Raw genomic sequence first — 22,037 nt, 5'->3', positions numbered from 1 at the left:
TTGGTGAACCCAAGTGCAAATTATATCCTCACTTTCCTGTTCTTAGCAGACAGGAGAGACGCCTTGTGTCGGCCTCTACTGCTGTAACCAATCTGCTTCAAGATTCAGTGTGTTGTGCATTCATAGATGCTCTTCTGCATACCTTGGATGTGACGAGCAGTTGTTTGAGTCACAGTTGCCTTCCTGTCAACTTGAAGCAGTCTGGCCATTCTCCTCCCATCTCTGACATCAATAAGAAATTTTCATCAAGAGAACTGTTGATCACTGGATATTTTTCTCTTTTGGACCATTCTCTGTAAACCCTAGAGATGGTTGTGTGGAAAAATCCCAGTAGATCAACAGTTTCTGAAATAGTCATCCATCAGGCACCAGAAACCATCCAACATTCAGAGTCACTTAAATCAATTTCTTCCTATTCTGAAGCTCAGTTTGGACTTTAGCAGATCGTCTTCACCATGTCTGCATGGCTAAATTCATTAGGTTACAGCCATATGATTGTTTGATTTAACATTTGTGTTGACAAGTAATTAAAGGTGTAGCTAAAAACAGATGAAAGCAATCAGCTATAGGTAAACCTAATGAGGCATTAGTGAAGCAATGCAGACAAACACAAAGGAAATAAGACAGCCGAAGCAATGCATGAACAAGACAAATGAAACAACCAAACAAACAATAATAATAAATAAATAAACAGCAAAGAGGACTGTGCATACAAACACTCCTACAGTAAATAAACAGCCCGGTCTCCTCCTTTAAAAGATGCCCATCAGCCTAATTTCAGCTTCGAGGCAGGAATACTTACCCAAGCTGGAGTAGCGGCAGATTCCAAAACTGTTGGTGACCTCTAGTGGATCATTACATTTCTGCAGAAAAGGAGAACGCTTCCCTCTCTGCATGACTACACCCAGCTCTTCTGTAGTCACCTTAAAAAAATGTGTACTATATTTAAAACGGACAGCAAAATACACACAACTCTGTGTCTTATCTGACACACACAGCTTATGCTATTTCCTCATCTATCTATTTGAACTGTCATTACTGAAAATATTCAGTTTTAAAACCTTGTTGCACCAAGAATAAATCCCAGTGAAAAAGGTTATTCGATTATGAGACTATCAGGGTCCACTTGTTTGTTTTAACCAGACACTTGTATGCTTTCTTCTTCCTACTACTTACTACTACACATTACTTGAGGTCTATATTTATGTAATAGCTAGGTAATATAAGCATGGTCACCCCGTAATTAAATAAAAATTATGTTTTACTTCTGAAATTGTTTGACCTGCAGAAGCCTGAAGTAATATGGTATGTTATTTAAAGAATACTGTTTTCCTTTCCATCCGCACAGTCCACCATCCACAGCTTTGTTTCAGTATTGAGTTGCACATTGGCAGCAGCAACAAAAGCAACCTCAGACTGCTATATCACTGCCTCCAATCCCCCCCTCCTGTATTGTACCCACTCTAAGGTCAAGATAAACACTCCATGTGCTTATAGAAACAGGTGTCAGGCTTCAGGAAGACACACACACAGAGGCAAACGCACTCAGTTAATTATTTATCTTCTCACTGAATTGCTGACATATACACCATCCCGCCTTCAGTGTCACTTTAACCAGGGCAAGAAAAGTTACTGCTATTGATGCCGATGGACCAGTGTGCATCTGTGCTGAGGCTGAAAGAGAAGACTTATACGGGAAAGCATTGAAAGGAGCTTATGTCTACGTCATTAATACTTAATTCTACAAAGCAATTTGTACAGCAATATTACAGGGACTTGTATATATATACACTTGATATAATGATGCTGTTTCAATTACAAGGAATAACATGTTGTATACTGTTGTATAATGGAACTTAAAATACATTGCCCACAGTATTTACAAGTAAGCCTGGAAAACTGTCGCCTACAGGATGCCCTAGCCTATTCCAGAATAACTTTTAAATCACGTTTGTTATCGTAGAAGTGTTTATTTAGTCTATTTCTGTCCAAGTCTCCACATTTTCCCCCAGATGTGAAGCGTTTATTTTAGATATTGAGCTAATAATAGTCTCCGTTGATAATTTTCCACTGAACTCTGCTGCGACAGTTCCTTACAGTGAAGCTGCGAGTGTGGAGGGATCCATTCAGTGTATCGGGGGGAGGGATTTAAAGTATTACTTAAACACTACAAAACAGGAAATGCCATTAAAATGTTTTTTAAAATACATGTCACGGTCATTCTGGCTTTTACTCAGTGTCCCCTCGATTAAACTGCTATTGTTAGTAATTCTTCAATTGATGGAGAAGGTTCAATCCCTCTCCCGGACGAAGGAACCCCCCCCCCCCCAAGGAGCAATATGGCACATTCGGATGAAAACCAAGCTGGGTGCCACATCTTCCACTAAATGATAAAGCCGCTACACCGGGAGCTGGAAGTAGGACATACTGAATAGAAATAATAATAATAATAAAACTATCTTGGAAGAATACTTACACGCTTTTTCATATCTTTTCTTTTGTCTGAAAAGTGTTTGGGTGACTCGAATATTTTCTCTCGCGTTGGAGTCGGTGGGAGGAGGTGTGAAGTTAAACTACTGCAAGTTAACGGTTAAGTTCGGCTGCTGGTGACGCCTTACAGTGGGAAACGTGGGCTTCAAACATTTACTCTTTCAGCCGGAGGACCCATAGATACCTTCAGCAAAAAGGTAAGTTTATATTAATTTTTTAGAAACATTTCTCGTTACTGTGAAGTCCACTGTGCTTCAGTGGCTACTCTACCCTGGACTGCTGTGGCAATTTCCCCAAGACATGACTACACCCAGTTAAAACACATCTCATCTGCCCTGGGAAGTTGCTCAATTAAAAATATTATCAAAAATGCAGCTTAGTGGCTCACAAGTCTTAATGCAGACTACATGCTGCAAAACAAAACCTGATCAAATGTAATGCACTGTTTTATTTAATTTATTAGTCCTTTATTTATCCAGGTGAAAAATATCATTGAGATTAAAAATCTAATTTCCAAGAGAGACCTGGAATCATGGCAGCAAAAGTCAAAAACACATGCACCACATAACTACATTACAAAAACATATACAATACAAACATGTAAAAAATATACAGTAACAGATCATTAAAGTGATCGACTATATGCATCTAGCTAAAGAAAAATAGCCTTAGACAAGGCACATTGAGTAATATTGAAGCACATGTATTAAATGTATGCGAAAGCACATAAACTAAATCAAACCTAACAGACAATGTTTTGTGCTTCATAAAAAGATGTGCTTGTCCAAAAAATATTTGTGATTAGGATCAGCAGATATTATAACTAAGAGTGTGGCTGAATGTGTGGGAGGGGATTTAATTCATCTTGGTTTGATCTTTTTTTTTTAAAGGTTTCATGTATAAGTGACATGAACTAAGTATCAAATCAAGTTTTTAAATCACAGCTTGCCTAAAAATGCTACAGAAACTGGTAAAATGTTAATATTATAAGTTCAAATACTCACTGTGTGACATCTTAGAAAAAAATAAAGATCTGCCAGCTCCTTTTCTTGCTATGGGATTGCCATCTAAAACACTGTCTTGCTAAATATTAAAAGCCTACTCCTTTCATCTACTATTTCACACTATTGTTACTGTTTTTCTAGTTAATTTCACACATTTTTTTTTTCAGATAAAAAGACCATAGCTATCACGTGAAGAGTACGCATCCAAAATTAAATACACCCACTCACCAAGTGTTAAAGTAATAAAAATACACATAATAATTTTGCTGTTGTAAGCTTGAGCGTGCAGAATATCTAGATTAGGTCCAGTGCAGTATTATGCTTGGTAATGTCAAATGATGAATATGATACTAATGTTTCAGATTTAAAAGTAAGGAAATATTAAACGTGCACACACACACACACACACACACACACACACACACACACACACACACTCGAGTCTCAATATATCTTCTGCCCTGCGTGTGCCCCAGATTGACTGTTACACTGCCTTTCCCTCATAAGCTGTAGCACTACTATACTGTTGCCTTGACTACTGGTGTGTCAGGGGACCTCATCCTGATCCACTGCAATGATTTTCTCTGACATGAGTTCAGAGAGACTGCCACGAAGCACCGCTGAATGCGAGAATAATGGGAGAGCTCATTTTCTCTTTAGCTTATAAATACCTCACACCAACTCCTCAACCACCTGATGGAGTCCCAGTTACCAGTGGTTCGCGTACTCGAGGCTACAGCGCTGCTCTGCTCATCCACTGCAGAGCAGGCTAAAACGGGCACGCTTTCTCTCTGTGCACTGAGCCATATCAGGTTGTTTGGATTACATTCCCTTTAAAAGAGGCACGATGCAGAGAGCATTAAAAACATTCTGTCAGTCGTGTTTATCCAGAGTTAATGAAGGGAAAAGGTTCAGTGTGAGCCCGCTTGCAATATAAAAACAGGAGGAGTGGGGATGTCTGTTGTATTTGTACTAATTGACAAATGGAAAACCTAACAATATCCACTAAGAATACTAGTGGATGTTCACAGTTTAGAGGCTTTGCCTGAAAATAAATAAAAACAAATACTCGATTGTATCCTTTTTAAGAAAAAGTAATTACTTATGTACATTTAGATATGACTTTAAGCAGAAGTTGTCTTTTGATTCCCACGCTCACTAACAACTGGTGGAAACATAAGCATGAACTATTTGCTCTGTAAACACCTAAGGACAGATATATTTAAACATATGCATGCTGCATCTCTGTATCTGACTGTCATTGTAGTTTCCTTCCTGTTCTTCGTGAAATAATGAGCATGTGGGAAAGAATGTTTTTTTTTTCTTTGTTGTGACATAGCCCTACTCAGGAAATAAAGTGGGTCTAAGAATGGCAAACAGCAGTGAAACGGGTTTACAGGAACCCCCGCTGTAGCCTTGGGGAGGGGGGATGCATGCTGCACCGGAGCTTGTGTGAAACAGTCTCATTAGGCGGAGAACCCACTGGAAAAAAGTGGACCATACGGAACAAGGAAGGCTATGGGGGTTGGGGACAGGGACAGGATCTGTTGCTGTGTAATCTAAGGGAACCGCAAACACTGAATGTGAACTGGCAATCTCGAGGGGCTGTAGTGTATCAAGCAACGGTCACAAGACTGTTCAGCTCACCAGCTCTGCAACCCCACCAGTCAAGGCCGAGAGGACTTTATTTTCCCTGAACCACATCATTTCCTGAGTAATTCTATGTCACAACAAAGAAAAAAACTTTATTAAAACAGCCTTTGAAATCCCAGACCAAAGCTTGCATGCATAAGTAGGAATGTTTTAAATGTTATAAGCAGTACTGCAAATCTATTTAATCACTTTATTAAAGGAAATTACCAGAACTTGCAGCAGGTAAAAAAAAAAAAAGCTTTTTGCAGGAATACTTTTAATGCAGTTAACAGTTTTAATGAAAAGAAAAATATGTTATCTGATAAAGAATGTTTTAAAAATGCCTAATTACAGTGGAAAGGGTTTGTTTAGGTTTTTAATGAACATATTTCAGAGGTCACTGCACTCTGTAAGACTGTTTTGCAACCCGCAGCCTTATGTAAGTATGTTGCTATTACTTACTAAAATAACTAGGTTAGAGCACATGCTGTTGCATATTATGAGTATTTTCTCTTAGCCTCAGAGGATCTTGAAGCATGAGGGTAGCACTTTTTCCATCTGACAAGCTGTTGTGTTTCATGTGGCTTTGTGCTTGTTTGAGGGAATAAATAGCAACGCCCATATTTATGTCTACTCGGGCTCAGCCTGCGCACTGAGCTGTCCTGGAAAAGTCCATGTGACACAGATCTGAGGAGGTGCATCCTGTTGTATGTTAAAACGGAAGGACTATAGTCAGGCCTGTAGGGCAGTGTGTGATTTATGCTGTGGTCCAGTTAAAACAGAGGCAGCAGACATGATAATATATTCTCAAAATAATAATCACCTTTTCTCTAGTTGCTCAGTGCTGCTGTGAAATGTTGAAGTGTCTGAGACACCACAAAATGCTACTTTGTGGTCATGTGTTAGCATTTTTCTTTGCAACAGGACGTAGAAGCCTTTCACTCTCTTTAATCCGTATAAGCAATAATAACACCTTGGCTTTCAGGACAGTTAGTCGATCAGCCTGGTCACTGATGGATGGATGTGTTTCCATTCAATTTTTTATCGACATCCTTCCCAAAGGATGAATCTTTGTGACTTTAACGATTGCGTGATTCAGGCCGACACTGCGGCAGGGTGGTTAGCACCGTTGCCTCACAGAGAGAAGGTCCACCAGCCAGCCGGGGACTTTCTGTGTGGGATTTGCACTTTCTACCTGTGGCTGAGTGGGTTCTCACCAGATACTCTGGCTTTTGCCAAAGACAAGTTTGCAGTTCTAAATTAACTGTAGCAGTAGCAGTAGTATCCTTCAGTCAACAGATATGCACTCGTGAACTCACCCTTAGACAATTCAAAGTTTTCCAAATTCCTAATTTTGGAATGCAGTTTGCATGAGAAAAGAAAGCTGGATTGAGAAATTAAATGTATTATTGTGTTGTACTTTGATTTATTTTTATCTGTCCAGAAACCTGAGTGACATAGTTCCTTGTTTGACTTACAGACCTCTGTGTCATTCTGTGACTTTGATTCATGAACCTACAGGAAATTACACCTGTCTGGCAATTATAACAAATATGGCGTCTGTTTCAAAAGGATCTCATCCAAATTCAAGCCGCTCTCATTTGTTCTTCGCCAGATGGATCGTTCTGTTGCCAGAAAGACAGGAGCGCTGGGGTCCCAGTAATTGAAAGAGAGAGAACATGGGTACAAAGCTTCTCTCCCATAAATTCATTATATCAGCACAGAGGAGTGGAGGTGTTATTCAGAAAGATTATTATATAATTGCACTGTGGGTATTAGCAAAGCAACTCATATAGTATAGCTGGAAATAGTTTCTCTTCTATGTGTCATACTTTTTCCATTCTTTCTTCCTCCCTACCCCCGCACGTCTCTCTTTCTGTCCCTCCCACTCACACTTTACCAGATGCATGTGAAAGATTAGCTCAGGTTTTGGCCAGTTTTTCCTCAGTTTTCCAGAAAACGTTATAACAAATGTGAAAGTTGCTTTCTCGTTCTATCCCACGGAGCCACAAACCAACCATGCTAAAAGAAAACTTGAGGTAATTTCATAGAATCAAACAGACAATTTGTAAGTAAGAACATTTTCCTTCTACAAAAAAAACCCCAAAACAAAACAGCTGTTTCCTCTTGTTATTTTTTGGGGGAAAAGTCTGGCACATTCTTAACACCTTCCTCACCTAAAATAAAGATGCAGACATATACATGATGACACCTACATCACACATTTTCTCTGAAAATGTCAAAACCTTTTTGCTCACCGGCAAACACATGTCAGCGTCTGCTTCATAATGAGTTTTATGCAGGAGGTTTTATTTTGGATGTGATGTGTTTATGCATCCTCATATCACCAATCATGAATATCCCTGTATACATGAATAAACAGATTTTGCAGAGTAGAACCATGGAAACAGAAGCAAACCACAGAAAGCAAACGTGAATAGAACCAGGTGGTCAAATGCTTCGCTGGCTTTGTCTTTTCTGTACGTATTTATAGCAAGCGCTCGTGTTTATGTGTTAGGTTAACAGGTACGCTGCATTTAAACACTGACAGATTTAAGGAAAATGAAAGCAGTAAATACAGGACATTAAAATAAAATCACTGCAAGAACAGTAAAGTCAAGAAAAGACAAAGAGAAAAGTTTAACTTTAAAGACCTCTTTCAGTTATTACACAGTTATCTCTTTTCTCCCCCCTTAACACTGAATGATTAATGTCTTGAAACAGGGTGTGTCTTAATGTGGTTTCAATGATCGCTCGTTCTGCAGTGGCATCTTTGCTGTTGTAGTTTAAAACCAGTGGACTTGTCTATGGACTGACTTGGATGCTCATTTACTTGCTCTCTGAATTTGCTCTTTAATCATTGTGTCAATTCCACCTTCTTAAAATCAGTTAGGAGATTAATTTTCCCATGAAGGTGAGGATTATTGTCAAAATGAATGTTTGGCCTTCTCAGTGACAACAGTCAGTATCAGCCTGACCTTTTAGAAAGTGGCTTTATTGAGAATTACAATGCCCCAGGACACTTGTCCCTCTACCATGCAGTGAAAGGTCGATAAATTATCACCATGCCTGACAATTAATACTGTATCCACGGAGACCAGACCACCCCCTTGCTCCATACACATGTGTGCACACACATAGTGTTTTGTTAACATCTGCGTTGTAATCTTATCTCTTTTTTTTTCTTGTGTATGGACCCTGTTTGAATTATCCAGACTTTTTCCCCCTCAGCTTGTTTGCCTGAAAAACATCCTCAGAACATGTTTTCTGATGAAACGCTGCTGCAAACTGAGTGGAATTATTGACCCCATGAATCATTTATGATATTCACACAGGGATATTAATGAGGGTTATTGGTCCCCTGTAGGAGCAGAGGAAGCTGGAAAGTAAAAGCACAGGGAGTGGAGGATAGGAAACACCAGCCCTGCTATCGCCCTGCCTGCAAAGGTGCTTTGTCATGGGGAAACAGAACAGCAAGCTGCGGCCTGAGGTCCTGAACGACCTGAGAGAAAACACAGAATTCACCGACCATGAGCTGCAGGAGTGGTATCGCGGCTTCCTGAAGGACTGTCCCACCGGCCACCTGACTGTGGACGAGTTCAAGAAGATCTATGCCAACTTCTTTCCCTACGGAGACGCCTCAAAGTTTGCCGAGCACGTCTTCCGCACTTTTGACACCAACGGCGATGCCACAATCGACTTCAGGGAGTTCATCATAGCACTGAGTGTGACGTCTCGTGGCGGGCTGGAGCAGAAGCTACGCTGGGCCTTTAGCATGTATGACCTGGATGGGAATGGCTATATCAGCCGGGCAGAGATGCTGGAGATAGTTCAGGTGAGGACATACTATGTGCTGTGTGATTGATACTACAGAGCAGAGGTTTTATGTGTGTGTGTGTGTGTGTGTGTGTGTGTGTGTGTGAGCTTATCACATTTTAATAAACAAAATCTAGACAAATAACAATGAGAATTGGAAAATAAGTCAAGAGAGTAAATTAGTTTACAATAAACGATCACTTTTTACATTTTTAACACTTTTACTGTATATAAGACAATGAAACGACATCATTTCCTTCTGTCAAACAATTTTAAAAAAGATATAAAATACATTGTATAAGCCAAATAAAAGCATCTGGAACATGCAGTTTTTTCTTATATCAGTAATAACTAAAAATATTTATATTATTCAATCATTCTTTTTATGACTGTTAATAAATAAGTTTAGCTCTAATTTTTGCTGTTATATGCACTTTAGCCTCCTGGTAAAGGCTGTTTTTAGGTTCAACAGTCATCTGCAGGCTGCCCTTTCTGTTTTCCTTATCACTGTGGTTATATTTACTCTTCCAATATGGTGAGCTGAGCAGCCTGGATATTGGCTTAGTCCTTCGTGCTTGTGGAAACAAATAAATGTGAAAAAAATAAAATAAAATAGAGACCATGCACTGGGATCACACCAGCAGCAATACTAATGAGCGCTAGGACCACACCCATTTAAATAATTATTTAAATTTAAGAAATACTGTTTGTACACTAAATAAAGGTATCGCATACAGGGAGTAATAAATACAAATGAAAAAAGAATGATGTGGAAAAACAACAGAAGCCATGCTGTTGCAGCTGGCAGAAAGCATTCTGTTTTCCAGAATGACATATTTCTCTCCTTTACTTAATCAAATTTTAATATTATACAATCAGATAAGTGAGTTCAGAAAGACCTACTGCGGGTGAAACGGCAGGATCTTTTGTTGTCAGACCAACATCATTATCTGCTAGCTAACAGAAAACAGGTCAGAGCTTTCAGACAATATAAGCAAAATGATGTCAGTGGCAACGGTTATTTTTCATCAGTGCGCCCTAAAAGCTTCACGCACGTAGCCAGCAAAATCAATACACACATCACAGGAGTCATTATTGTCTTTTTTTATAGGCAATTTACAAGATGGTGTCATCAGTGATGAAGATGCCCGAGGATGAATCAACACCAGAGAAAAGGACAGATAAGATCTTTCGACAGATGGATATTGACAATGATGGTAAGGCTGGTGTCTTATTTCCATGTGCTGCATACATCATTGTGAACCAAATTGTTCTTTTCACAGTAAATAAATAAATCGACTTTTTATTAATGCTTAATCAGTATGCTAGTCATGCATCTGGTCCAGCTAAAACTGGTCCTGTTATAGATGGACAGTTTGACATTGGGAAGAATAAAGTCAACACTTTAAATTGCTTGTTAGTAAAATTCACAGCCACTTTGTTCGGCCTTTTACTTGCACTGAGTTTGGCCCGCTTTTGCTTTCAGAGCTACCCCTAATTCTTTGTTGTGCAGATTCAACAAGGTGCCGAAACATTCCTCAGAGAGGAATATTGCTCCATATCGACGTGACAGCATCACACAGATGCTGCAGATGTATTGGCTGCACATCCATGATCCGAGTCTCCTGTTCCACCGCATCTCTGGAGGCTATTTGAGTACAGTGAACTCATTATCATGCTCATGAAACCAGTTTAAGATGATTTGAGCTTTGAGGAATGGTGCACACTGTGCTCATTAAGGGATAGACATAGTCAGCAATAATACTCTGGTAGGCTGTGGCATTTAAATGCTGGTATTACGGGACCCAAAAGGAAATAACCCCCACACCATTACACCACCAGCAGCCTGAACTGTTGATACAAGGCAGGATGGATCAATGCTTTAATGTTGTGCATGCCAAATGCTGACGGTTAAAACCTGAATTTCGAAATCAAAATCAACTAATCAGACCAGGCAACATTTTTCTTTAGTCTAATATTGATGAGGCTGTGTGCAAATTGAAGCCTCGCTTTGCTGTTTTTAGCTGACAGCAGCGATCCTCTGCTGCTCTAGTGCATCTGCATCTAATTCGACATGTTGTGCATTCAGATACTCTTCTGCATACCTGGATTTATTATAACTATTATTATAAACCAAGTTACTGTTGCCTTCATATCAGTGTAAAGCACTCTGGCCAGTCTCCTCTGAACTCTAAAATCAACAAGGCATTTTGGCCCAGAGAACTGCCGCTCACTGGATATTTTCTCTTTTTTGGACCATTCTCTGCAAACCCTAGAGATGGTTCTGTGGGAAAATCCCAGTAGATCAGCAGTTTCTGAAATACTCAGACCAGCCTGTCTGGCACCAACATGCCATGCCACATTCAAAGTCAGTTAAATCACCTTTCTTTCCCCCTTCTGATTCTCATCTTCTACTTCAGCAGATCATCTTGAATTGCTGCCATGTGACTCGCTGATTAGATATTTGCATTAACAAGCAGCTGAAGAGTTGTAGCTAACAAAGTGGCCAGTGATTGTATATTTGGTGCGTAAACCACCTGATAAATACTGTTTGGATAGTTATTGTAAAGTTGTGACAAGTGTTGTTGAAACTTTATTAATGGCGAAGAGATGCTGTGAAGAGTATCGATAAACATTACACTGATAGCTACTATAAAACTAAATCTGATGTTTATATTAACTTTTCAAGAGTGCATGCGTAAGCAGGTTAGGTGGCTTTAGTGAAACCAAGATTGTGGACTTCTGGTTTTAGTTTTAGTCATTAGTTCTGTTTTAACTCGTGCTTTACTTTTGTTTTCACTATCAGCTTGGTTGGATATGGCCACAAAGAAAAAGAAAAACATATAGTACTGTGCAAAAGTCTTGAGCCACCCCTCATTTCTTTATGTTTTGTCTCCAAGGAGTCAGACTTTTTTTTTTGTAATTATTAGTAGTCTTAAGCACTTTAAAGTTTTCTAGACTTTTTATTTGGACAGTAACTGCTTTTTCACTCGTTTTCAGTCCTGTCCTTGAACCCGACACCTTTTCGGGGGTTTTGTTATCTTGTTAAGCCACTAAGCACTGACATATAAATCAAGTATTAAAAAGGGCATCTACCTAAGACGATGGACTAGTCTTGTGTTTACACATAAAATACAACTTAGCCAAGGGTCTATTTTGAACTGGATTTTTAGGCACTTAACAGCCTGGTGCAAAAACATACAATATCATTTGATTTCTTAGAATCCAATTAAAATGACAAACATAACAAAGTTTGACAGGCATGCAGTAGTATTTTTGAACAAATAACGTTTACTCCTAAAGAGCTCCTAAAGAGAAATCCAGGCATATCTCTACATGGTGTGCAGTGTGTACTTAAAAAAATGTGAGGAAATAGGACAAATCATCTAAGCCAGCATGCTCCCTTTAGTGTATTCATTACATTGAAAGTCTACTCTTATCTCCACACTACTAACCTAGCGTAGTATTAGCCTCCTCTCTTCTTTTGTCTTTGGCCAACAGTAACATAGTTTCCACCGTCACCCTCTTGGCTAACAGCATCTGTCGTAGTTAACCTGAGCACCGACCAATCTGATATGAAAATCTCATTCTTGATGAGAATGAGATTTCCATACAATATGTCAATTTTTCGATATTTCCACAAGCATGTTTGATTTGAAAAACTTTACACCTCCCCATCCTAACACAACCCTCCCCCATTTATCTGGGCTTGGGACCGGCATTCCCCAGACTTCAACATTATTGAAGCAGTATCGGATTATCTTGATAGAAAATGTAACAAAATGGAGTGAGGATTCAAAGAAGAGTTTTGAATGACCTTTTGGAGGATGCAGAACTTTTCCTGAAGTCTACTTAAAGAAATGAAAAGAAAGCTTCCCTAGGAGAGTTCAAAGAGTGTTGAAGCACAAAGGCGACCATACCAAATATGTTTCAATAAATCCCTGTACCATTTTCCTATTTTAGGAATAAATAAAAAGAAATGTGGTTTGAATAGAGTTCAGTGTGGGTGGTCAAACCAAATACTGACTTTCTGACTCTTCAAACTTTTTTTTAGGGTATAATATAAAGGGTTTTTGCTCTTTATATTGATATTAATATTTATATATATTGCACACACCATATGTATATATTTACCTTTATGTTTGCATGCTTCAGTATTAGTGTAGTGTTTTCCTAGCAAAATATAAAGAAATTAGGCCGCATGTGACGCAAGACTTCTGTACAGTTGTCTGTTGTGAAAGATTACTTATGTAACAGCTGTTTACATGAAAACCATGACTTGCAGAACACTTTTGGCACTTCGATTCATGTCATATCACACGAAGTAGTTATGATTGGCTCCCAGCCTGGTGATCCACAGGCTTACCATAAATGGATTGACACTTAGAGTGACTTGAATGATACATCAAAAAATGCACTTTCCTTACTGAATCTGACACGTCACAGCTCAAGATATCTGGAACTATGGTGCTGGGCAGGAGCGTTTTGTTTTGACATTGTGAAGGTCAAGCTGTGTCTCAGACAGACGTTTTAAGACATCATGTGATGCCATATGCCACGCCTGAAACCACAGCTGCAGAGGAGGGTAGAGGGTAAATTGCAGGCTGCATCCGCGATGCTCAAGGATGTTTTTTCCACATACCCATGAAAGCTGGAAACTGTATTGAACTACTTTACTCAGTTTTCCAAGGACCAAAACACCGTAATAAAATTCTGCTGAAAGCATAACACATCTGGAGCTCTAAAAAGAAAGGATGTTCCCGGCATCACACAATCTCTCAAACACAGGCCACTTGTAAAGTCCAAATTTTACATTTTTTTTGGGTGGTGTCAGTGCCACCTGAAGGTAACCTAACACATTTAAAATGAATCTTTAAGCCCTATTAAGCTAACCGTCTAATCAGAAATCCACTGAGACCAGACCACTGAGGAGCTTGGGGAAACCTTACCTGATCTTTGCTTAGGTTGGGGCACCCACTGCCTTCCTGTTAGTCAGAATATTGGCAGTAGTAGCACTGGTGTGATTGGTCAAACCAGACCCAGTAAGTTACAGAGTGAGTGAACCTCTTATCTAATGCTATTATGTAAGAAAAAGTAGGTGTTAGACTCAAAAAAGTGTAATTTTCTGCTGTTTCATCTTAGAATAAAAAAAAATCTTTTAAACAAAAGATTTTTGTTTAGTACACCTGATATGTTTTTACCTAATTTCTGTCATATGTATACTATGAGAGTGATGAATGTTCGGGTAAAACATGGTTAAGGTTTCACATCTCTCATGCAGAACTGCACTCGCATAGAGTTATATACATACAGCAGCGTCACCTGCTGGACAAGAAACATGACGGCTATGAATACCATGATTCTGGCTCAGGTCCTTTAGGTTATTTTAAACTACTTAATGCAGTGTTATTTGTCACCATCTCAAAAGAAACATCAGTAGCTGATTTTTGTGGGTAGTTGCTGCATGTAAAACATTTTCATGTTTTACTGCTCATAACTGATATTTTCTTTTCCCCCCAACAGGCAGATTGTCTTTGGAGGAGTTCATTAAAGGTGCCAAGAGCGACCCGTCCATTGTCAGACTGCTGCAGTCGGATCAGGGAGCCTCTCGTCAGTTCTGAGGACACAGTGAAAGTGATCACACCCTGCAGCTCATGCACACCTACATCCCTCCAGCTTTGTGCCGCTTGTTCTGACAGAGGATCGATCTTCATCACAGCCCCTCCTCCTTTCAAGTTAACACTCCATGTCTTAATGTTTACATTAATGTACACTTCTCTGGTCAATGTGGCTTTTTTCCTCTGTGGACAATGAAGTGGATTTTCAGTCAAGGCATTTTTTTTGTGCATTTCAAAACGTCTCGTTTTGAATACCCGTTTGCTGTAAGTGCCATATCTTTTATTTATGCTTACAGGATTATATGCTTTCAAGTATTATGACTCATGTTATACTAAGAGGAAACTAATTAAATCACTTAATTCTATTCAATTTAATTGTTAAAATGTGGCTTATTGTTGTTCTTTATTAATTTCCTTTGGGATTAATAAAGTATTCTGATTCAAGATAACAGTAGCTTGAACTGGCACAAGCTGCTATATTTAACAAGCTCTCTCTATGCCTTTGGTATTGCATGTGCTCAGTGAAATGAGTTTACAGTTCATGTGAATAATGAGGCAGTGATTATTTTTTAATTTCTTTTTATTTTTGTAACAAAAATGTCCTTTTGTTTTCACACAATTGAAATAAAGTTGTGTAAGAAAAATCTACACAAGAAGTCCCCCCTTGGTATCCCCATTTGTCCTGGACACACATGATGCAAACTCACCAACATCCTCAGTCACTGGTTTAAAAAGAGACAAATTTAGTCACATTTAGTCACATCAGGTGGGACGTTTAAGTGTTAATTTGACAAGTCCACATCTCAAAGTAGGTGCTTGACGAGGGCAGGAAAGGCAATGTTTTAAAAAGTGAAACAATGACAAAAATGTGACATTCGGAAGCTCCACCCTCCTCTCCTCAGTGGGCGGCAGCTGTTTAAATATGCGGCATCTAGCGTTCAGCAGGTATGTGAGAAAGAGTTCACTCAGAGGACACGACACACTCTCCCCTCCTTCCTGTCCTCCTTGTGACTAACAAGATGATGTGAGAAACCGCAGGTGTCTCTCATGTGTCTTTTCAGGAATATTTCAGTAACTGGGCGACCGGGCCTCCCATTCGTCCACAGGAGAGGGGAGGTGGATCGCACAGGACCAGACCAGACCAAACGCAGATAGTCTGGATCAGTCCTGCCCCATTTGGACTCATAACTCGTCCTTGAAGTCATCGAGTTCTACATCACTGAGGTCGTAGTCCTCCTCCACGGGAAGCTTGAGGATAACAGAGCGTAAAATAAAGACGAGCTGTCAGCAAAGACTGAGATGGACTGAACCTCTTCAAAGATTATTTAAAGAGACAAGAAGTTATCTGGATTTAAGAGCACTGCAATATTGCATAATAATGCAGATGGAGTACATAGTTTCAGTGCAGAGGCGGTACAAAGCTGGTAGGCATTTATTCTGTTACACAAAGCAGACGTACAGATTCAGTTTAACTACAAATTGCTTGCCCTGGACTAATAGTTTGTCCCACTGGGACAGCCCATAAACCTTGGGTTCAGAGGATAATCCAATCCAGTCATTCTGGCCCTTGTCTGTGTTCAGCTTCAGTACCCGTTTTCTGATTCACCCACCAGTTAGGTGAATCAGACCACCCTATGCTAGTCTACATGCAGTGCTACACATTCCAACCATTATGTCAACGTGATTCCCACTCACCTGTCCATCTTTGCCGTCCCATGGTTCAACAGTGTGAAGCTTGGGCATCACGCCACCTCCCAATGTGGCAGTTGAGCCACGGCCCACAGAAAGCTCCCTGAAAAGATCAGCACATGTGAGTGACGCTGCTCAGCCTACTCCAAGTTGTGTAATGTATTTGTTAATTACACCTCCTTACCTGAGGAACTCGTGAATACCGGTCTCACTGAAGGAACCCCTGAGCAGAGCAAATTTCATCTTGCGTGTGTTGATGGCAGCCATGGCAGGGTAGCCGAAACCACCAATACCAAGAGAGGATTCCAGCTCCATCTGAGCCCCTGCCTCGGTCCACAGCCAGCTGAGAAGAAAGAGTCGGCCGTTAATCACAGTCATCATTTCCCTTACTATATCGGTGATTGTAGCGTATGTACCTAATCTCCTCTTTCTTTAAAGGGTGTGGCAATCTGAACAAAACTTTGCATGAACATCGTCACACATATTGCAATTATTAACTTCTATATGTTTTTAAAGAAAGAGTCATTATACATCCCAATTCTTATGATTTGTATATTCATCATCCCACTGCGAACTCGATGTTACGCTCTTCCTTACATAACCCGTACAAAACTCAATGTTCACCAGAATTTGTCCTTTTGTTCAAGTCATCACTAAACAAGAAATGAATATGAAACTTTTCCTACTTGAATTTAGTGATTTGTACACTACTGTATGTCTGGCCTTGGGTGCTTACCCCCACATCTTCTTCTTGTACTTCTCAGCCATTTTCATCATCACATCCAGGTAGCTGTTCCTACCTGCCGCGCCTGTTAAGACATAATGACCAGTGATGATCAGCTATTCAGGAATGAACTGTTACTGCTTCTGGTAACTCTCCTGCAACCTGTTGTGAGGTATAGCCTTACAGCTCAAGGCGGAACCTTTTTTCATGCATTAAAAATGTGTTTTTAATAAATATTGGGAGCCCACTAAAGCCATGCTCGAGTCATGATTATTGACATAAAATAAGTAGATAAAAGTTAAAATGATTTATTTTCCATTAAAGGCAAAAATGTCAAAGAATCTAAGAAGAGAAAGACAGATCTGAGTTCATGTGTGTGATCCCACCTGTGTCTAGGATGTGCGGCAGGACAGCAATTATACACAGCTGACTGTCCTCACAGGTCTTCTTTAAGACGTCTTCACTGAGAATCTGAGAGACAAAGAATTTAAAGTAAACACAAATTTAATATTTTGACATGAATTTGCATTACTTTTTATTGCAAAGTGCTTTCATCACCATACCGTGTATACACCCATATTAATTTTTTTTTATTTATTTATATATCTATATATCTATCTATCTATCTATCTATCTATCTATCTATCTATATATATATATATTTTTTTTTTTTAACAAACTATACATTAAAATACACATTAAATCAGGCAATTTTCTTGTAGACTATGACAACATTATCTTCAATTTGCATTTTAAACCATAATTAAAAACAATTATATACGACTTTATCATACAAATATGAGAATACTGACCTCCAGCAGTTCTGGAGGAGGAGCATTGTCAGAAAACAGATCCAAAGCCTTCTCAATAATGTCACCGCGGGTGCGACCTCCTTGGTAGTCTTCTGGCTCCTCACCTTTGCGGAAAATCTTGATGGTGGGAAACCCACGGATCTACAGAGGAATGATTATCAAACAAGAAATCAAGGTCTGCAGTTTTGACTTTGAAGCTGGGTTTTACTCAGGCAAAAACATTCTGATTTAATTAGTGTGACACGACTAAATCCACACTACAAATGCATTTTTAGAGCTTTGAAACTTAACATTCTGCTAAAAAGCAGTAGAGGCTTTGATTCAGTATGAAACGCCAGTAAAAACATGTAAGTGTAACACAGACCATTACAAATGACTCGAGAGTTAGGAAGTATCCAAGGCAAAGTGGCCACTGGATTATTGTGCACAATAATCAAGTTGTGCATTTAAAATTAGCCAAGAAAACATGCAAATGTTTTTTTTCCCCACATCCAAAGAGTGCACCTTTTCAAGACGTCAGCTGTTACTCACCCCATAGCGACTGGACACGCCCTGGTGTACAGTAGCATCCACAGCTCCGAGGCGAACTTTGCCCTTGGTCTGCTCCTTGACAGCTGTGGCTGCAGCTGCCCATTCAGGCTCCAGGCTGTTGACAAAGGAGGAGAGGTGCTTAGAAAAACTTTATCATTTAGCTTCTGAGATACTGACATTTAAATCAAGCAAGAAACTTTAATTTTCTTCAGAAATATCAAATGGTATTAAAGGTATTGGAATAAAATCCCTAAGACCTCACTGAACAGTTTTGAGTGGGATTAAATTCTAGTGGAGGATTTTCAGTGAGGCTTATCCAGGCCTACTGGGCTATTATTTCACTTTTTCAACTGCACTAGATTGTTACAGTGAGAGGATTTCACAGTTTCCTACTGCTTGGAATTAACCGTTTCGAGTACCAAACTCACTTCTTGCAGTGTCCACACCAGGGGGCGAAAAACTCCACCAGCCACACATCATCACTGTCCAACACCAACTTGTCAAAGTTGTCATCAGTGAGCTCGACCACATCTTTCTTGTTCCCACCACTGCTGCCGCCACCACCACCACCGCTCTGCTACAAGCCAGTTATCAGTTACATAAATCAGCTCATGTGTGTTTTCTTAAAGCTTTGTGATTTCATGCAAGTGCAGAAAAAAAAAAAAAAAAAAAAAAAAAAAAAAAGGTTCATTACCTGTTTGTAGTCAGAGCCACCAGACCTGCCGCTCAGCCTCTCTTTCACCAGGTTACGCAGAGCATTCATGGCTCCATCCACGATGGCCTGGCTGCTGCGTCCACCTGCGTGGTTGTCAGAAATATAGATTTCAGTTAACGCAGCCTCAAACACAATCACAGGAAGAAAGGCCTTGAAAGCTATGAAAATAATACCTTATTAAATACAGTGTTTTGTACAGGTCTCTTATAAGCCCTGAAAGCAATAAAATACTCTGTGAAGTCACAACTGTGCTTGATAAGACTCAAGATGACCCTGTTCACAGACGTAGCAAGGATCAGCAAACAAGGTCATAATGATATGATGGACTGAGCCTGCTGGAGAGATAAAACATTTCTGCCATAGACTTCGGGAAGGTGACCTTGTGTAGATATAAGTACACGTAGCAGGAAAGTGAACTTCAAATTGGATGCTATTACACAGGATGACTTTTCTTGCTATTGCTCATCTCTATTCTCATCTAATAGATGCTTCTGCTTAAATTGTTGGGGGGTCGCCTGAACTTTCTTTATCAAGATAAGATGTTAGATTATTAAGAAACAAACCAGCATCCCCTTTTCTATTAATTATTATGTTCAGCTTATCAGTTTACTCAACTTATTCAGTAGGACTTGGAAGATTTTACTATGAAAAATACTTTCAATTTACACATAGGAAAGTTGTAGCAGCAGAGTTCTGTACCTTGGTACTCCTCTGGTTTGTTCTTATTAGCACCAAAGATCTTGATGGTGGGGAACCCTCTGACACCATACTGGCCACCCAGTGACTTGTGCTGGTCAGCATCCACAGCACCAACTTTGACAATACCCTGAGGAAAAGTCACAACACACAATTTGGGTTATGCAGCTTCTGAGTTTATATTCAGGTCAATTTATTTTTATTTGGCTTAAAACAAAACTTTAGTTTGCATGCCAATGAGCAATTGCCATTAAACTGGGATTTCATTACAGGAGTTGCCCATATCAACAATACTGTGTGGAAAAAGGAGAAGACATTTAACGAAATAAACAAGTCGTTTTTAATCTGGATCCTGTCATCCCAGGTTGGATAACGTCTCATTTCTTCCTAGTTTTCAACAACAGAAAAGTTAGGTAGATAGCACCTCTTTCTTACAGGAAAATATCCCTTATTAAGTAACCATTTTTTATTGTTAAATATCAAATAAAGGCACACACACATAACCATCCACTGAATGCGCTGTCACTGAAATTACTGTGAAATTTAAAGTCAACAAAGCCCACCGCTGAATATTTCTCCACAACAGATGTAGGCGTTTTTAATGCAGAGGAGGCATTCAGCTGAGAAAACAGGCTGTCAATCAGAAAGTCTACAGGGCATCAGATAGATGATCACGGCAATTTGTATTTACCTTGAGGGCAGTAGCTGCCTTCTTCCAATCAGGAGCTAGATTTCGACAGTGGCCACACCTGGCAGAAAGCAACAGAGAAAGTGAAATCTAAATCCATGTTTTTATACATAAACTCATTTTAATGTTAAAAAACAACATCATTTTGCCAGTCCTTCAGTAATGACCTGCTAAATACAACGCACAAACAGCTATGTGGCACCCTTATTAGTCACTGAACCAAATGCTCTGGTATTAATAGGGAGTGAATATTTAACACTTGATTTGCATAGATTTTGTGCAGTCACATCTCCGCCGACTGCCTCTTGTTGCAGAATTGAGTTTTGCTATACCAACCCTGTGTGCACGCAAGCATGTAGACTGTGTGCATCTACGCACAAACTATTCTCACTTTGTGTCTCTGTTGAGCACTTTTGCACGAGATGGTGCTCAACCTAAGGAGGAGCTACCAGCTTACCAGACAAGTCTATTCCTATCACAAGTACAGATGTAAAACAGATGACTGGATAATAAAACACAAAGATGAGAAACTGGTATTTAAACTATAATCACTGGCTGTTCTTAGAACACTTGTTACCACTACAAGACAAGAAGAGTCCATCACAGTTATACAAACTCACCAGGGAGCATAAAACTCGACCAGCCACAGACTGTCACTCTGGATCACCTCTCTGTTAAAGTTGGATTGGGTGAGCTCGATCACATCATCACTAGCCGAGTACAAAGCTTGGACAGCCAGAACCAGAGAGCAGCCCAGTACTCCTGAAACAAAACATGAGGACAAGAGGAAAAGGATGACGCCTAGCAATGCATGCTCATTCACCGAAACAGCCACTTGGTTTAAGAAAACAGCGAAAAAATGTTTTACATCTACTTGTGTGCAGTTTATAATCTACATTTATTTAACAAATAAAGGAAATGACTTTTATTATTTAATTCAGTAGACGATAACGAAGGCCTGGCTCTGTTCTCTGAATCTTAACTTAGCTATTTAAGCTAACAAGACGAGCAAAAAAAAACCAAAAACGCCGCCAAATTCACATTTAGTTAACAAACCCACAAACCTTAACTTTAGTATAAGCAGAAAAGCTTCTACTGTTGTCACTCACCGAGTAAAAGTGGCTTCATGATTCCAGCCTCTCTATGCTCGTCTCCTCACTTAGAACAACACAGTCCGCTGCCGCTGCGTCGCTCACAAAAGTACACAGAAAAATCTCACCGTGGCCCACCCTGATTGGTCCGCTGATGCCGACGTTTGAGCTCAGCCAATCAGCGCGCGCCGTGTAGTTTTAATGGAACCGGTACACTGAAGACGGGAGAGAGCGGCCGGAGGAGAAAGGAAGCAACACATGTAACAGCAGCAAGAGGATGTGATCCGTGAGAAGGCTGACTCATTACAAACAGATGGAATGCGACTGTACATATTAAACACAGTATCGTACAGAGTTTGCTTATGCAAAGGCATGCAAAGATAAGCCAAACTTAAAAGCTAAGTAATGCTTTTCAGTGTAAATAATACATAAACTTTACTTCTCAATAAGTTTTAGACAGTTACACAGATAAAATAATACTAAAATAAAAATAAATGGTATCTATTTGTTGCTATATTACTATCATTGTTT

The 22,037-nt window shown here is 39.6% G+C and overlaps 2 protein-coding genes across 3 annotated transcripts; one reads left to right on the top strand and one right to left on the bottom strand.

Moving 5' to 3' along the window:
• Positions 1-2,365: 2,365 nt before the first annotated feature.
• On the top strand, positions 2,366-15,208 carry hpcal1 (hippocalcin-like 1). The gene is made up of 4 exons (XM_040017728.1): positions 2,366-2,687; positions 8,494-8,961; positions 10,054-10,159; positions 14,466-15,208. The coding sequence occupies exons 2-4, from the start codon at positions 8,584-8,586 to the stop codon at positions 14,561-14,563; spliced, it is 582 nt and encodes a 193-aa protein (XP_039873662.1). The 5' UTR covers positions 2,366-2,687; positions 8,494-8,583; the 3' UTR covers positions 14,564-15,208.
• On the bottom strand, positions 15,127-21,660 carry pdia6 (protein disulfide isomerase family A, member 6). Of its 2 annotated transcripts, none has more exons than XM_040017725.1 (13): positions 21,525-21,660; positions 21,036-21,177; positions 20,419-20,476; positions 19,731-19,857; positions 19,011-19,114; positions 18,745-18,893; positions 18,317-18,431; positions 17,786-17,926; positions 17,360-17,444; positions 16,986-17,058; positions 16,434-16,592; positions 16,256-16,352; positions 15,127-15,808 (listed from the first exon to the last, which is right to left on the bottom strand). In XM_040017725.1, the coding sequence occupies exons 1-13, from the start codon at positions 21,541-21,543 to the stop codon at positions 15,743-15,745; spliced, it is 1,335 nt and encodes a 444-aa protein (XP_039873659.1). In that variant the 5' UTR covers positions 21,544-21,660; the 3' UTR covers positions 15,127-15,742. The 2 variants fall into 2 exon arrangements, with proteins under 2 accessions (XP_039873659.1, XP_039873661.1); XM_040017727.1 differs by having other exon boundaries at positions 18,745-18,890.
• Positions 21,661-22,037: the final 377 nt, after the last annotated feature.

Source organism: Simochromis diagramma, unplaced genomic scaffold (assembly GCF_900408965.1).
Source record: "Simochromis diagramma unplaced genomic scaffold, fSimDia1.1 OVJJ01000802.1, whole genome shotgun sequence".
Lineage (NCBI taxonomy): Eukaryota > Metazoa > Chordata > Actinopteri > Cichliformes > Cichlidae > Simochromis > Simochromis diagramma.
The sequence above is the reverse complement of the archived record's forward strand: the minus strand, read 5'-3'. Positions and strand labels throughout refer to the sequence as shown.